The 16,508-nt window shown below is 40.1% G+C and overlaps 2 protein-coding genes across 3 annotated transcripts; both read left to right on the forward strand.

Annotated features, from left to right (window-relative positions):
• Positions 1 to 51: 51 nt before the first annotated feature.
• cenpu (centromere protein U) lies at positions 52 to 7,074 on the forward strand. Of its 2 annotated transcripts, none has more exons than XM_014212784.2 (13): positions 52 to 242; positions 333 to 387; positions 546 to 654; positions 750 to 984; positions 1,147 to 1,270; positions 1,386 to 1,508; positions 1,705 to 1,825; positions 1,996 to 2,104; positions 2,193 to 2,271; positions 5,826 to 5,873; positions 6,049 to 6,110; positions 6,285 to 6,441; positions 6,831 to 7,074. In XM_014212784.2, the coding sequence occupies exons 1-13, from the start codon at positions 238 to 240 to the stop codon at positions 6,954 to 6,956; spliced, it is 1,353 nt and encodes a 450-aa protein (XP_014068259.1). In that variant the 5' UTR covers positions 52 to 237; the 3' UTR covers positions 6,957 to 7,074. The 2 variants fall into 2 exon arrangements, with proteins under 2 accessions (XP_014068259.1, XP_014068260.1); XM_014212785.3 differs by having other exon boundaries at positions 549 to 654.
• Positions 7,075 to 9,793: 2,719 nt separating this feature from the next.
• On the forward strand, positions 9,794 to 16,116 carry casp3b (caspase 3, apoptosis-related cysteine peptidase b). The gene is made up of 7 exons (XM_014212786.3): positions 9,794 to 10,009; positions 10,171 to 10,266; positions 11,916 to 12,064; positions 12,170 to 12,298; positions 12,516 to 12,691; positions 12,947 to 13,088; positions 15,386 to 16,116. The coding sequence occupies exons 2-7, from the start codon at positions 10,226 to 10,228 to the stop codon at positions 15,598 to 15,600; spliced, it is 852 nt and encodes a 283-aa protein (XP_014068261.1). The 5' UTR covers positions 9,794 to 10,009; positions 10,171 to 10,225; the 3' UTR covers positions 15,601 to 16,116.
• The last annotated feature ends 392 nt before the right edge of the window (positions 16,117 to 16,508 follow it).

Consider the following 16,508-nt stretch of genomic DNA (forward strand, 5'->3'; position numbering starts at 1 on the left):
TCAAGGTCATATGAGTATGGAGTTGTCTGACTAGTCTCGCGAGAATGTTCGAATACATTTTTTTGCGGGAAAGAAATTCAGCTGATCCGCTAAAAAAACATCACAAGCAGCTGGCGTGCAAACTCGTCGTTTGCTACTCTTGCATAGCCATTTACTATGTTTTGAGTGTTATTTTGCAAATTGTATGTATACAACTAGCTAATAGCTTACATTTTCATCTTGGAACGATCAATCATCATGAGGTAACAAATAGTAATCAAGCTACAAAAAAAAGCAATGACGTTAACGATATCAAGTTCACATGTTTCACATGTCTGCTCTCCTCCACACAGTAAGAAGAGCCAAATGGCGAAGATGCTCAAACTTGTGCAACACGAGCTTGTTGAGGTTTGTTACAGTACCCATTTGCAAATGTCTCACTAAGTTGTATGTTAAATGTCAAAGACATACCTAGGTAACTAACGTTAGCTCGCTACAAGGGATTGAAAAGGGGCAACATTGGGTACTGTAACGTTAGCTAGCTATCTTCTATGTTTTCACCTCAGAAGGGTCCATCAAAAGATACACAGAAATCTAAAGCAACGGACAGTCATATTTCCCCAAATGTTTCTACCATTGAGAAAGCCAGTTTCTTTGATGAGTGCGATACTTATGGTGAGTTGAAAACAAACCTAAATCGTTTTTTATGGGTATGAAAAATCATTAATGGCAAGATGTTTTACAACAAATCACTATATTTGACCACCCAGGTAACCCTCTGCACAGTACTGCCCTTGAGGAAGATTTCAGCCCAAACTTGGATCAAAACAAAGAGGAAGTGGTGAAGGAGGGGGCAGCTAAGAGAAGATGGGGCCCATCCAAAAAGGTTAATAGTGCGACCCCAAAAAGACCCACACTGTCTGGGAGAGGTCAGACCAAACGGAGAGCTAGCAAAGTGGTCCAACCAAAGGGATCTCAACAGAAAAATGTCAAACCAAAAGCCAGGTAAACCTGCTTGTCACAATGTGGGATCTTACAAGCCCCTTTGCTCTCATTCCTTTATGAAGTGATGGAGAGGGGAAATAAGAAAATATCCACTAACGATGGAGCACAAGTTCTAATTGTAAAGTTATTCTGTTCCTTTTCCTCCATTTTTATAATGGTCAGGCCCCAAAAAGAAATTGCAGAAGGGACAGGAGAAGAGGATTTAACAGAAGCTCAGAGCGGGCCTTCTGCATCACAGAAAAAGGCACCAGTCAGAAAGGAACAGGACACAGAAGTGGATGACTCGGTATGACATTATCCCCTCTCTCAGTAACATAAGACAGGGCACTGTTGCTAAGAGCAGTGTTACATTATGTTGCCTATGATGAGCTTAATGTCCTCTAATCACTGCTTACTAACAGAGGTCATCGGGCGAGGAGGAGGAAATTGAAGTGTCTGCTCCGGGCTCCAGTCCTCAACCTATTCATAAGAAACGTAGAACATCCCTGTCTTCAGAGAATCTGACGGATGAGGACATTAGTTGGGTAAGAACAGCCACTGCTCTTCCCAATGAGTGACTAAATGTGAGATGTTTGGCACCTTTTCCTTACATTTTTTGACATATAATCCTTCCTTGTCATCTGTGACTTTTTGTTTGGATATGTTGCCTTTTTCCTGACCACATCAACCCTTCAGATTACAAAGGAAAAGGGGAAACTCAACCAGTTCTCTCACCCACAGAATCCAAGTCAGAAGAAGGCCAAACCAGTCGATGTGCGAAAGCAAAGGAAGTCCTCAGTTGAGATGGGTTCGCAGGGTCTGAGGGGGAGTTCGCAGGGTACGAGGGGGAAGTCCTCTTCAGGTAACAGCTAGATCTCTATTCAGCACCACATCCTCCCAGACAGACATATATATATATATATATATATGAGTCTCTCTCAAAACCACCAGAGTGAATTACCACACTGCATGACTTAATTAATTTGTGTAAAATATACACCACAGAAATTAATCCATGTGTTGTTTTTCCAGGAAGTGCTGGTCCTTCCAAAAGAGACGAGCAGAAACGAAGGAATGTAAAAAATCCCACTGATCTTGATGTGGTGTTGGACTCATTTTTGGAATTCGTGTCAGAGTATACGTGAGTTCCCATCAGTTTAGCATGGATAGACACATCTTTAAAGTAATCATTATCTCAAGTAAAAAATGTTCTCCCTGTTTTTATTCAGGGATGCAGTGGATTCTGTTGCAGTATTGGAGGCTATAGATGCTCTCTCAAGCTCTTTTGAAGATCAACTCACAGAGAAGGTAACTCATTTTGGGTGACCAGTTGTCATACTTTGCAAAACCAATATTGGAAAAAAAAAAACATATTTATTTGATTATTATAGTGTTGTGCATCTTCAGGATGCCCAGGCCACATGGGCTTATAAGACACTTTATTTGCTGTAGCAAAATAAAATTGTGTGTATATATACAGTACCAGTCAAAAGTTTGGACACACCTACTCATTCCAGGGTTTTTCTTTATTTTTACTCTTCTACATTATATAATAATAGTGAAGACATCAATGCTATGAAATAAAACATGTAATCATGTAATAACCAAAAAAGTGTTACACAAATCAAAATATATTTTATGTTTGAGATTCTTCAAAGTAGCCACCCTTTGCCTTGACAGCTTTGCACACTCTTGGCATTCTCTCAACCAGCTTCATGAAGTAGTCACCTGGAATGCATTTCAATTAATGTGTGCCTTGTTAAGTTAATTTGTGGAATTGATTTCCTTAATGGTTTGAGCCAATCAGTTGTGTTGTGATAGGGTAGGGGTGGTATACTGAAGATGGCCCTATTTGGTAAAAGACCAAGTCCATATTATGGCAAGCACAGCTCAAATAAGCAAAGAGAAACAACAGTCCATCATTACTTTAAGACATGAAGGTCAGTCAATCTGGAAAATTTCAAGAACTTTGTGCAGTCGCAATAACCATCAAGCGCTATGATGAAACTGGCTCTCATGAGGACCGCCACAGGAAAGGAAGACCCAGAGTTACCTCTGCTGCAGAGGATAAGTTCATTAGAGTTGCCAGCCTCAGAAATTGCAGCCCAAATAAATGCTTCAGAGTTCAAGTAACAGACACATCTCAACATCAACTGTTGAGAGGAGACTGCGTGAATCAGGCCTTCATGGTGAAATTGCTGTAAAGAAACAACTACTAAAGGACACCAATAAGAGAGACTTGTTTGGGCCAAGAAACACAAGCAATGGACATTAGACCGGTGGCAATCTACTTTGGTCTGATGAGTCCAAATTTGAGATTTCTGGTTATAACCGCCGTGTCTTTGTGAGACGCAGAGTAGGTGAATGGATGATTTCCACATGTGGTTCCCACCGTGAATCGTGGAGGTGTGATGGTGTGGGGGTGCTTTGCTGGTGACACTGATTTATTCAGAATTCAAGGCACACTTAACCAGCATGGCTACCATAGCATTCTGCAGCGATACGCCATCACATCTGGTTGGCGCTTATTTGCTTTTCAACAGGACAAGGAATCAACACACCTCCAGGCTGTGTAAGGGCTATTTGACCAAGGAGAGTGATGGAGTGCTGCATCAGATGACCTGGCCTCCACAATCACCCGACCTCAACCCAATTGAGATAGTTGGACAGCAGAGTCAAGAAAGAGCATGAGTAGAAAAGAATGAGTAGGTGTGTCCAAGCTTTTGACAGGTACTAATATATAAAGTTGAAGTCGGAAGTTTACATACACTTAGGTTGGAGTCATTAAAACTCGTTTTTCAACCACTCCACAAATTCCTTGTTAACAAACTATAGTTTTGGCAAGTCGGTTAGGACATCTACTTTTCACATGACGCAAGTAATTTTTCCAACAATTGTTTTGACAGATTATTTCAGTTAACAATTACTGTATCACAATTCCAGTGGGTCAGAAGTTTACATACACTAAGTTGACTGTGCCTTTAAACAGCTTGGAAAATTCCAGAAAATTATGCCATGGCTTTAGAAGCTTCTGATGATAGGCTAATTGACATCATTTGAGTCAATTGAAGGTGTACCTGTGGATGTATTTCAATGCCTACCTTCAAACTCAGTGCCTCTTTGCTTGACATCATGGGAAAATCAAAAGAAATCAGCCAAGACCTCAGAAAACAATTGTGGGCCTTCACAAGTCTGGTTCATCCTTGGGAGCAATTTCCAAACTCCAGAAGGTGCCACGTTCATCTGTACAAACAGTAGCACGCAAGTATAAACACCATGGGACCACGCATCCGTCATACCGCTCAGGAAGGAGACGCATTCTGTCTCCTAGAGATTAACGTACTTTGGGGTGAAAAGTGCAAATCAATCCCAGAACAACAGCAAAGAACCTTGTGAAGATGCTGGAGGAAATGGGTACAAAAGTATCTATATCCACAGTAAAACGAGTCCTATATCGACATAACCTGAAAGGACGCTCAGCAAGGAAGGAACCACTGCTCTAAAACCGCCATAGAAAAAGCCAGACTACGTTTTGCAACTGCACATGGGGGCAAAGGTTGTACTTTTTGGAGAAATGTCCTCTGATCTGATGAGACAAAAATAGAACTGTTTGGCCATAATGACCATCGTTATGTTTGGAGAAAAAAGGGGGAGGCTTGCAAGCCGAAGAAAACCATTCCAACTGTAAAGCATGGGGGTGGCAGCATCATGTTGTGGGGGTGCTTCCCTGTGGCTCAGATGGTAGAGCATGGTGTTTGCAACGCCAGCATGGTGTGTGCAATGCCAGGGTTGTGGGTTCGATTCCCACGGGGGACCAGTACAAAAACAAAATGTATGAAATGTATGCATTCGCTACTGTAAGTCGCTCTGGATAAGAGCGTCTGCTAAATGACTAAAATGTAAGTGTGCTTTGCTGCAGGAGGGACTGGTGCACTTCACAAAATAGATGGCATCATGAGGTAGGAAAATTATGTGGATATATATTGAAGCAACATCTCAAGACATCAGTGAGAAAGTTGAAGCTTTGTCGCAAATGGGTCTTCCAAATGAACAATGACCTCAAGCATACTTCCAAAGTTGTGGCAAAATGGCTTAAGGACAATGAAATCAAGGTATTGGAGTGGCCATCACAAAGCCCTGACCTCAATCCTACAGAGAATTTGTGGGCAGAACTGATAAAGCGTGTGTGAGCAAGGAGGCCTACAAACCTGACTCAGTTACACCAGACCTGTCAGGAGGAATGGGCCAAAATTCACCCAACTTATTGTGGGAAGCTTGTGGAAGGCTACCCGGAACGTTTGACCCAAGCTAAACAATTTAAAGGCAATGCTACCAAATACTAATTGAGTGTATGTCAACTTCTGACTCACTGGGAATGTGATGAAAGATATAAAAGCTGAAATAAATAATTCTCTCTGCTATTATTCTGACATTTCACATTCTTAAAATAAAGTGGTGATCCTAACTGACCTCAGACAAGGTATTTTTACTTGGATTAAATGTCAGGAATTGTGAAAAACTGAGTTTAAAAATATTTGGCTTTGCTGTATGTAAACTTCCGACTTCAAGTGTATGTATGTGTATGTATATATATGCTTGTACAGTTTATAAGATGCTTGTTTAAAAAAATACAAGTAATATGATTATTGTGGCAGATGTTTATGTATATAGCACATTTTATGTTTCGGTTTTCAATATACCACAAACTGTTTCTGCTTATATATATTTATTTATTATTACGTTCATACGGCAGTGAAAGACTATAGAAAACAAAAACCTTTCAAGTATACAACTTATCTTGTGTATGTTGAAAATATTAACGTTTTACATAAACACATTTTCTTAATTTTTTATTTCCTTAGATAACTGCTTCAAAGGAGCTAAAATTCCTGAAAAGGGACAACGCAAAGGTAAGCTTTTCTTTAGATATGAACACTACAAACACTAGATCTCAGGAAGCCTGTGGGCATGAGTGTCTGTGGTTATACACTCGTCTCATGTTCTGTAGTTCTTCTAGGACGACTAGGATATTCACTGTGTCCATCATAATAATTTAATGATATCAGCCTATTGTTGTTTTCTCAGATGAATGCTGCCATTAACCGTAAGAGAGCCAGGCTGCTCGAGGCCAAAAATGAACTTATAAGGTATGAGGTTTTTTTTCTTGCCAATGGGGCTAAAGCAAGGTTAACTGCTGAAGTAACGCAACGATTACTGTGATGTGTTTTATTTCTATATTATATGGCATGTTTCTCAAACCCAACAACACTACATCACAAAACAGAATAGAGAATGTGAAACATCCCCTTGTTCTCTGCCAGGAGTGAGGCCCAATTGAGGGCCCTGCAGAAGGACCAGTCTCGACTTGAGCAGAGGCTAACAGACATACGGAAGGGAACCACTTTCTTGAAAGATCTGGGTCACCTGCACAAGAGCTACCTGGACCATAGAAAAGCCCACCCTAACCAGGTGGAGGAGGTGAGGACGTCAACAACAAGCCTTCTGTTCTTGTTCATCTAGTTACAGTTTAGGATTTAACCTAATGCTGACATCCAGTCACTTACAATGTTTCTTAGTTATGGCCAAAGACTTATGGATGTGTCTTCAGAGGGCATGAATCAAATAAAATGTTATTTGTCACATGCGCCGAATACGGCTGGTGTTGTCTTTACTATGAAATGCTTGCTAACAAGCCCTTCCCAACAATGCAGTTAAAAAAAGAAAAAAAGAATAGCAACACTAGAGGAATAAAATACACAGGAATTGAGCTATAAACTATGAACAGAAGAGGCAGTGATAATAATCTATTATAGTAGCTTAAAGTGAGTTAAAGCACTGTTCTGTTGACATCCGTTTCCATTCCACAGTATGGCCCCTCCAGTCTACCAGCTCTTCTCCTGGAGGCCCGTGATGTGTTGGGGACTGAAGATCAGCTGAAGACTGTCAACGAGAGGCTGCAACACGCTCTGGACAGAGTGGCTCACAACAAGTGAGCTCCAAGTTGAGAATTATGCTACACTCTTTTAAAGTGTTGATCAAAGGTCCTTTTGAGATTTGTATATTAAATCTCAAGTAAGGTATGCGTTTCAAAATAAATGTTTCAGTAATGAGTACCTTTTCTGGAAGTTATTTGTTGATCAGCACCTTGCTGGAGGGTTATGTTGTCTGGTGGAAAAACTGCCATTTTAACTTACATTAATGCTTATACAGTGAGCTCAAAGTATTGGGACAGTGACATTTTTTTGCGGGTGCTTTGTACTGTTTGAGGATATTTTCATCCATATCAGGTGAACCGTTCAGAAATTCTAGCACTTTTTGTACGTAGTCCCTCTATTTCAGGGGACCAAAAGTGTTGGGACAAATTCACTTGTTTATTAAAGTAGTAAAAAGGGAAGTATTTGGTCCCATATTCTTAGCAGACAATTATTAAATTAAGCTTGTGACTCAAGACGTGTTGGAAGCGTTTGCTGTTTGTTTATGTTTCAGATTATTTTGTGCCCAATAGAAATTAATGGTAAATAATGTATTGTGTCACTATTGTAAATCGGAATAGAATGTTCCTTAACATTACAGATAATCCTGAATGAATTGTAAATAATGACTGAGAAAGTAAGACGCACAAACATCATACCCCCAAAACCTCTTACCATTACAATAACGGGAGGTTAGCATTTTTTGGGGGGTACGATACTTGTGCGTCTAACTTTCTCACTCAGATTTGTAGTCACAAGCTTGAAGTCATTGCGTGCTATGAATATGGGACCAAATACGTAACTTTTCTACTTTAATACACAGGTGAATTTGTCCCAACACTTTTGGTCCCCTAAAATGGGGAGGGGGGCACAGAAAGTGCTGTAATTTCTAAACGGTTCACCCGATATGGATGAAAATGCCCTCAAATTAAATCTCAGTCTGCACTGTATCATTTGAAATCCAAAGTGCTGGAGTATAGAGCCAAAATAACAAAAAATGTGTCACTGTCCCAATTCTTTGAGTTCACTGTACATGTATTTCTGAGAAATCACATGGAGGCCAATCCCTATTCATAAATGTATGCCTTTCCTACCCAGTTCTCAGTATTTGGTATCAACCTTATTTAGTCATGTAATGTGTTCTGCAGGTGTGGCTACCTGGTCAAACCTGCTCACTTGCTGGCCAACGGAGTTTTCATTCAATGGGGGTTTCAGTTAATGTATTTTAAATCATCCCTTTAAATACGGTGCACCTTTTTATTTATAATTGTGTAGACAGACTCAATAAAATACATCGAGAGAAGGGGTTCAGAATATAGGGATCAATGAAAGAAAGCCATCTATGTATTTTTGTCTGTTTCAGCAGCAACGTATTTTCTAAAAAAAACCTCTGATCTTGTAGATTATTTAGGCACATTTTAGGGTTAGGAAAAGTATGAATCATTAAAAGTGTTTTGATTCATCCTGCAAGTTGTCATATTGGAAGGTGGAAAAAAGTGAGAAGACGCTTTTTCCACTTGGAACCGGTAGGTTCGCAAGACATTAATGTTTCCTCTCGCTTAAAGGTTTTTTAATTATTAGGGAATTACGCCATATTCTGATCTTGATTTATCTGTAGACCCCTCTGCCACATCATTTATTCGACCACCTCAAACGAATAGGGGGCGAATAACATGCTATGATCGTGCTTAAATTCAATGTTACAAAGAACACCATAAAATAAGGGAATTACGTTCCATTTTCACGCGCATAACTCCGGTTTCAATTTGGAGAATAGCTTTTACAGGAAAGTATATATTTTTTATTTTATTGCAGAAACACCAGTATACATACAATAAGTATACAAACAGACAATGATAACATATGCTAGGGGGTACAACAAATTACAGATTATACAATGACCTTAAAAGATACATGTATTGATTGTTTTAACAGCTTTCTTTTTGGGAGAATGTAGAATGTTCTTAATGTATTGCTACAATTCCTAATAGAAAACATGGAAGAGTGTTTATTTATTAGTGAATTTACATTTATGAATCTGAAATTTGGTTTCTAAGGAAACCGAGCAGCACATTCTCCCATAATAAACAAAAGTCATAAAGAATATTAACAATGATAAAACTATAAATATCTTTCCATAATTTCTTTACATGTAGACAATGCCAAAATAAAAGCAAAACTGCTTCTGGATGTTCAACACAAAAAGTACAGTTAATGTATTCTTTTGAGTTTCTTCAGGTAATGATTCGCTGGGAAATACTGATCAGGTATTTATTTGTGTGGTAATAACCAGACTTTTTTCCAACCGATATTATTGACAAACTTATTCCAGTAAATGGTGAGGTAAGGAATAGAAATAAAGCACATATATATGTCTGTTGTTCTGAGGGAGCAAGGATAAATGCATTTTTTTTCTATTGAAAAGTAAACTGGATTAAGAGAGGGTAGCTCAAGAAGGTGAGGTCTGGTTACACCTCTAAACAACATGAGAGTTCAAGATGGAATAGTATCTAGGACTTGGTGTAACAGGGATATTGTTACGAGATAATTGCGTAACAATCCTTCTGCATTAAAAAGTTGACTCACCAGCAGGATATGATTATTAAACCAGTTCATAAAAAATAAAATCACTGGAAGTTTCTCTGTAGGCTTCTTTGGAAATCCCGTCCTTAGTCAAGGTGTGTACTTTAGGCCCGCCCACACGGGTCGTCACTAGTTACCACAGACACAAAGTCATAAACCCCGCCTATTTCTACAATTTATCTTCTAAACATCTGATTTCAACCTTAACCACACTGCTAGTCTTACGCCCAACCTTAAATTAAGACCAAAAAGCACATTGTTGTTTTCATGAATTGTTACGATATTGCCAATGTTGACTTTGGGGTTGTGGTAACAAGTGGGGAAACCTGCCCACATACTAAACTACGGCGTTTGATTGGCTGCGTTTGCCAAATGACGCGGAAACTAGTTTTTTTAATTGAACACTTCTCAATCTCATGAACAAGTCGCAGTGAAATTGGGAAATCTTGGCGTTTACGCTGTCACCTGTGTATTTCAACGGTCTAACGCAAGTAAGTTTGTTTTACCCTTAACATTGATAAGGTATGTATTTCCATTTATCAATCAAACTAGCTAGCTAACTATAGAACCAAGCTTGGCTCCTGTGTGGATTAAACTTTGGAAGCAACCACCGGTGTGTGTGTAATAAACTACTTTTATTTTTCACTTTCAGTACAACTATAACGCTAGGCGTTGTAAAGGGTGATTGTACAACTGAGATTGGCACCATGTCTGATTTGGTGGATGCCAAATGCATAGCTGCACAAGGGTAAGGCACTGCATTTCTCCTGTCAACCCTATCAGCTTCACAAAGAATATAGAATAGCAAGCGACAAAATGAGATGTAGGCATATTGAATGTAGGCCTACTCTATGATTTTTAATTTATAACCCCATTGGGACGGTATGAGCTGGGCCATTTATAACCCCATTGGGACGGTATGAGCTGGGCCATTTATAACCCCATTGGGACGGTATGAGCTGGGCCATTTATAACCCCATTGGGACGGTATGAGCTGGGCCATTTATAACCCCATTGGGACGGTATGAGTTGGACCATTTATAACCCCATTGGGACGGTATGAGCTGGGCCATTTATAACCCCATTGGGACGGTATGAGTTGGACCATTTATAACCCCATTGGGACGGTATGAGTTGGACCATTTATAACCCCATTGGGACGGTATGAGCTGGGCCATTTATAACCCCATTGGGACGGTATGAGTTGGACCATTTATAACCCCATTGGGACGGTATGAGCTGGGCCATTTATAACCCCATTGGGACGGTATGAGTTGGACCATTTATAACCCCATTGGGACGGTATGAGCTGGGCCATTTATAACCCCATTGGGACGGTATGAGCTGGGCCATTTATAACCCCATTGGGACGGTATGAGTTGGACCATTTATAAACCCCATTGAGATGAGTTGGGCCAGTGAGCCTCTTTTTACATAGTTATATCAGCTCTCACATACCGACACAGTATATTTTAATGCTATAATTTGCCCATGAATCGTGTTGGACAAATGATTATCTCAGCTCCATGAGCATGCAGCGTGACGTCTGATCATAAACCAAAAACATTCTGGTCGTATTCCTCTGATTAGACGTTGCTGACGCATGCCAGATCTTACAACGCCAGGATAGGTATTTTATGTATCAGCTAAACACATATGTTATAGCAATCTGGTGCCCGACGCCACAGTCGATGACATGGCATATAACCGTTGGTTGATGCATGCATTTAAGCATGTCATCTGTACAGTCTAGTCGGTATGGTTTCGACTTGAGGTTCACTACATTCTCCTTTTAGTATAAATGATGCGGTGCCATTTGGTTTGAAAATGTACCTCAATCCAGGTATGAAGGTGTCGCTGTACTCCTCGATTACGCAGCTGGCATAATGGGATATTTAGAAGATTGAAATACTGCAATTTTTTTTCATAAAACTGCCCTTTTTGACAGCAGGTTAGGTTATCTCATTCTAAAGCTGCAAAATCCAGTTACTTACCCCAATGCTAGGTGTTGCATTTGAATTGAATCCAATGTGGTGCTTTATTCAAATAAAAAAACTGGCAATATTTCAATCTTTGCGACTAAGATAATGGAATAATTAGGAGTACAGCGACACTGTCCATCCCTGCATTAAGGTACGTTTTCAAGCCATATCCCTCATTCGTCACCGTGGTGCAATATATTGGCCTAGTATCATTTCAACTTTAAAGAGATTTCAGTGAACCTCAAGTCGAAACCATTCTGGCTAATGTTCAGTCATGTTAGAGGTTTCAACCCCCTGGCTCTATTAGCCAAACAACATGGATTTTCAACATGGGCTACCTGTGGAACCAGATTAACATGGACAATGAAAATTGCACTTTTAAATGTTAAAAGGAACTTCTTGGTCTTTGTTCCAGGCCAGGGAACCCCTCAGTGCCAAGGTTTACTATTGAGCATCATAAAGTAGATGCTAGGCCTCCAGCTGACATGTTCACATATAAAATGAACTATCCCAGCCTTGGACAATGTGTCATCATCAACAACAAGAACTTTGACAGGAGAACAGGTAGGCCTAAGTGTGTATTATAGAAGTTTTATTTTTTTCCCCTGTTCAGGTTATGATGATATTTCAGATGTTATCTGCACTTAATTGGTAATTTCCCTTTTAAAGGAATGAGTTCTCGCGAGGGAACCGATGTGGACGCTGGCTATGCAAGGAAAGTGTTTGAACGTTTGGGGTACAACGTGAAAGTTGCCAATGACCAGACGGTGCAGCAGATCCGACAGCTGCTTTACACTGGTAAGTTCACCAGTCTGGATGTGAGTGTGTTAGATTTTTCTTCCGTTCCGGAAGCTTTTGAGAAGTTCTTCTGATCGTCTACAAATAAATTGCAATAATCATGGTAGTAGTGATGTGACATCTGGCTAACTTTGATAAACTTTAGGAAGTCTCTCTGAATAAAAAATGTTGATAGACTTTAAGTTTAAACTACATGTGGGTGTATGACATTTTTCAGTGTCTCAAGTTGACCACAGCCAGTCGGCCTCCTTTGTGTGTGTGATGCTGAGCCATGGAGGCGAGGGGGTGTTCTATGGCACAGATGGACATGTGGAGCTCCAGAAGCTCACCGGACTCTTCAGGGGCGACCGCTGCAAAACGCTGGTGGGAAAGCCCAAACTCTTCTTCATCCAGGTACTGTAAGGTTTTAGCTGCCTGCTCTAAATTTCCCCTTCCACAGCTCAATGATTCTGTAGGTATGTTTGTTGAATCAACTATAAAGACTGAGGAATGAGGATGCAGTGTAACTACATGACTTTGTAAATATGTTGTGTACTAAAGTGATGAACGTGTATTCTGAATGACTGATATTCAGTTATACAGTGTTAAGAGTAGCCTCTCTTCCCCTGACCCTTGACCCCTAATCCTTCCTGTGGACCTGGTGAGTAGGCGTGCCGTGGCACTGATCTGGACTGTGGAATAGAGACAGACAGTGTTGCTGGTGGAATAGAGACGGACAGCTTTGCTGGTGACTATCCAGTGAGGATTCCAGTGGAGGCAGACTTTCTCTATGCTTACTCTACAGCCCCAGGTAATAAACCCTGTTTATTAATAGTTGTTTTTTTCCCCCGCCCTCTCCTTACATACTTAACATATTTAAAGCTAGAATCCTTAGTTGCTACATTATAATTTTTTTAATTCTAAATGAAATATATGTGTGTCTGTGTTTACATACACTTAGGTTGGAGTCATTAAAACTCGTTTTTCAACCACTCCCCAAATTTCTTGTTAACAAACTATAGTTTTGGCTAGTCGGTTAGGACATCTACATTGTGCATGACACACAAGTAATTTTTCCAACGATTGTTTACAGACAGATTATTTCACTTATAATTCACTGTATCACAATTCCAGTGGGTCAGAAGTTTGCATACACTAAGTTGACTGTGCCTTTAAACAGCTCAGAAAATTCCAGAAAATGATGTCATGGCTTTAGAAGCTTCTGATAGGCTAATTGACATCATTTGAGTCAATTGGAGGTGTACCTGTGGATATATTTCAATGCCTACCTTCAAATTCAGTGCCTCTTTGCTTGACATCATGGGAAAATCAAGAGAAATCAGCCAAGACCTTAGAAAAACATGTGTAGACCTTCAAGTGTGGTTCATCCTTTGGAGCAATTTCCAAACGCCTGACGGTACCACGTTCATCTGTACGCAAGTATAAACACCATGGGACCACGCATCCGTCATACCGCTCAGGAAGGAGACGCGTTCTGTCTCCTAGAGATGAACATACTTTGGTGCGGAATGTGCAAGTCAATCCCAGAACAACAGCAAAGGACCTTGTGTAGATGCTGGAGGAAACAGGTACAGAAGTATCAATATCCACAGTAAAACGAGTCCAATATCGGCATAACCTGAAAGGCCGCTCAGCAAGGAAGAAGCCACTGCTCCAAAACCGCCATAAAAAAGCCAGACTACGGTTTGCAACTGCACATGGGGACAAAGATTGTACTTTTTGGAGAAATGTCCTCTGATCTGATGAAACAAAAATGGAACTGTTTGGCCATAATGACCATCGTCATGTTTGGAGGAAAAAGGGGGAGGCTTGCAAGCCGAAGAACACCATCCCATCCGTGAAGCACGGGGGTGGCAGCATCATGTTGTGGGGGTGCTTTGCTGCAGGAGGGACTGGTGCACTTCACAAAATAGATGGCACCATGAGTATGGAAAATGATGTGGATATATTGAAGAAACATCTCAAGACATCAGTCAGGAAGTTAAAGCTTGGTCGCAAATGGGTCTTCCAAATGGACAATGACCCCAAGCATACTTCCAAAGTTGTGGCAAAATGGCTTAAGGACAATTAAGTCAAGGTATTGGAGTGGCCATCACAAAGCCCTGACCTCAATTCTATAGAACAATTGTGGGCAGAACTGATAAAGCGTGTGTGAGCAAGGAGGCCTACAAACCTAACTCGGTTACACCAGCTCTGTCAGGAGAAATGGGCCAAAATTCACCCAACTTATTGTGGGAAGCTTGTGGGAGGCTACCCGGAACGTTTGACCCAAGTTAAACAATTTAAAGGCAATGCTACCAAATACTAATTGAGTGTATGTAAACTTCTGACCCACTGGGAATGTGATGAAAGAAATAAAAGCAGAAATAAATAATTCTCTCTGCTATTATTCTGACATGTCACATTCTTAAAATAAAGTGGTGATCCTAACTGACCTCAGACAAGGTATTTTTACTTGGATTAAATGTACGGATTTGTGAAACACCTTTGCCAAACACATTTAAACCTAGTTTATGTTAACTTCTGACTTCATCTGTATATACCTGTTGATTCTTGAGGCATTTAGAAGTTAACTGTCGTACCCCATTAGAACCCAACATTGTTATACTCCAATGTTTGTAAACTAAATGTAAACCAACACTGTATAGCCTCTCAACATGGTTAAAACTGTCATTATAATATCATGGATGGTCAGTCCTTGCATACATATCCTTGCTTTGAATTTGAGTGGTTAGGTTTCTCCAGGCCCATCCCTCAGCTTTTCACAAACTCAGGCAGGGTGTCCGCTTTGTTTCAATGAAGGTTTCCAGCTTTTAATACTATACGTAATTTATTCATGCATACTACATACGTTACCTTTACATGGTACAATGTAGGCACCCATTGTTACATAGTACTTACAACTGATATGTCTGAACTTTCACCCATTTGTAGTTTGTGTGTATCACAGACTATAGGCCTACTAAAATAAAAGTATGGTAATTGCACTGCACCTATGTACAAAAATGACCATGTACCACTTTAGAAGTTTTAGCAATGGTTATCACTGCTATAGTGTTTGACTGATTTGGTTTGTGAACTCCATAGGCTACTACTCCTGGAGGAACATCGACAAGGGCTCCTGGTTCATCCAGGCCCTCTGTGAGATGTTACAAAGGTACGGAAAACAGCTGGACATTATGCACATCATGACACGTGTCAACCACAAGGTGGCACATGACTTCGAGGTTTCTGTCAATGCCCACAAGCAGATCCCTTGCATTGTGTCTATGTTGACCAAACATCTCTACTTTCCACATTGATTCTATATCCTGTGGGACCATTTGACATATTTGCAGTGTCTGCTGGGGTTCTAAAGACCATTAAATAATATAGAGGGATTCTCTGCACTGGACCAAATACCACTGTGGATAATCACTTATTCAAATATTTCTGTTTGGGGAAAGTCTAAAAGCGAAAAGGTATGAGATGTTTACCCTTGAGGCCTAAAGGGCATTATGTTGGATCACAGAAAATGGCTTTTTAATGGGGAAAGGCTGGCATTAAGTAATGACTGCAATAGCAGTACTTGCTATTGATTTGTTGTTCGTGTATTTGGGATGGAACTAAGAATTAAAATGCCCTGAAATGTAGGGTAAACACATTTTTAGATAACATGGAATGAAAGTCACTCAGGCTTTGAAAGTATTGTAAAGTTGTGCCATGTCTCTATATAAATAATCTCTCACCTGAGAGGGTTTTTTACGTCATTTGCACATTGTACATTCAAAGAGGGTACTACATGAAATATGAATAAAGGAGCTTTTATCCATGGTAAATTGTGTTCCCAAGAAACAACATTTTATGTAAATAGGATTGTGAGAAAATACCAAAAAATTCTGTTGATTCATGGTGCAATTTCTTGCATCCCATTGTTAACTAACTGTAAAATGTTTGCAATTTCATTGTGATAGTATTCCATATGAAAATCTAACATACCATGGTTATTCAAAAGTTGAAAACTGTCTTTATCCAACACATGATGGACATCTGAATGGGTGGGACTTGCAGAGTGTTTACCCTCAGATAAGATGTCTGTTCTGCACGGCCAAGGCCCTTGCATTTCCTGTGTTAGGGGCCAGGGAAACCACACTGCCTCTGCTTTGCCTTTCTGACATTACTGACCAGAAACTACGAGGTTTTACTTTCATCAAGTTAAAATAACAAAGAC

The sequence above is a fragment of the Salmo salar genome, chromosome 09 (assembly GCF_965601325.2).
Source record: "Salmo salar chromosome 09, fSalSal1, whole genome shotgun sequence".
Classification (NCBI taxonomy): domain Eukaryota; kingdom Metazoa; phylum Chordata; class Actinopteri; order Salmoniformes; family Salmonidae; genus Salmo; species Salmo salar.

Coding starts and splice junctions, on each gene's coding strand:
- cenpu (XM_014212784.2), top strand. Junction 655..749: donor TGATGAGTGCGATACTTATG/GTGAGTTGAAAA, acceptor TTGACCACCCAG/GTAACCCTCTGCACAGTACT. Junction 5,874..6,048: donor TGAAAAGGGACAACGCAAAG/GTAAGCTTTTCT, acceptor TTGTTTTCTCAG/ATGAATGCTGCCATTAACCG.
- casp3b (XM_014212786.3), top strand. CDS start 10,226: ATGTCTGATTTGGTGGATGCCAAATGCATAGCTGCACAAGG. Junction 12,065..12,169: donor GAACTTTGACAGGAGAACAG/GTAGGCCTAAGT, acceptor TCCCTTTTAAAG/GAATGAGTTCTCGCGAGGGA. Junction 13,089..15,385: donor TGCTTACTCTACAGCCCCAG/GTAATAAACCCT, acceptor TGAACTCCATAG/GCTACTACTCCTGGAGGAAC.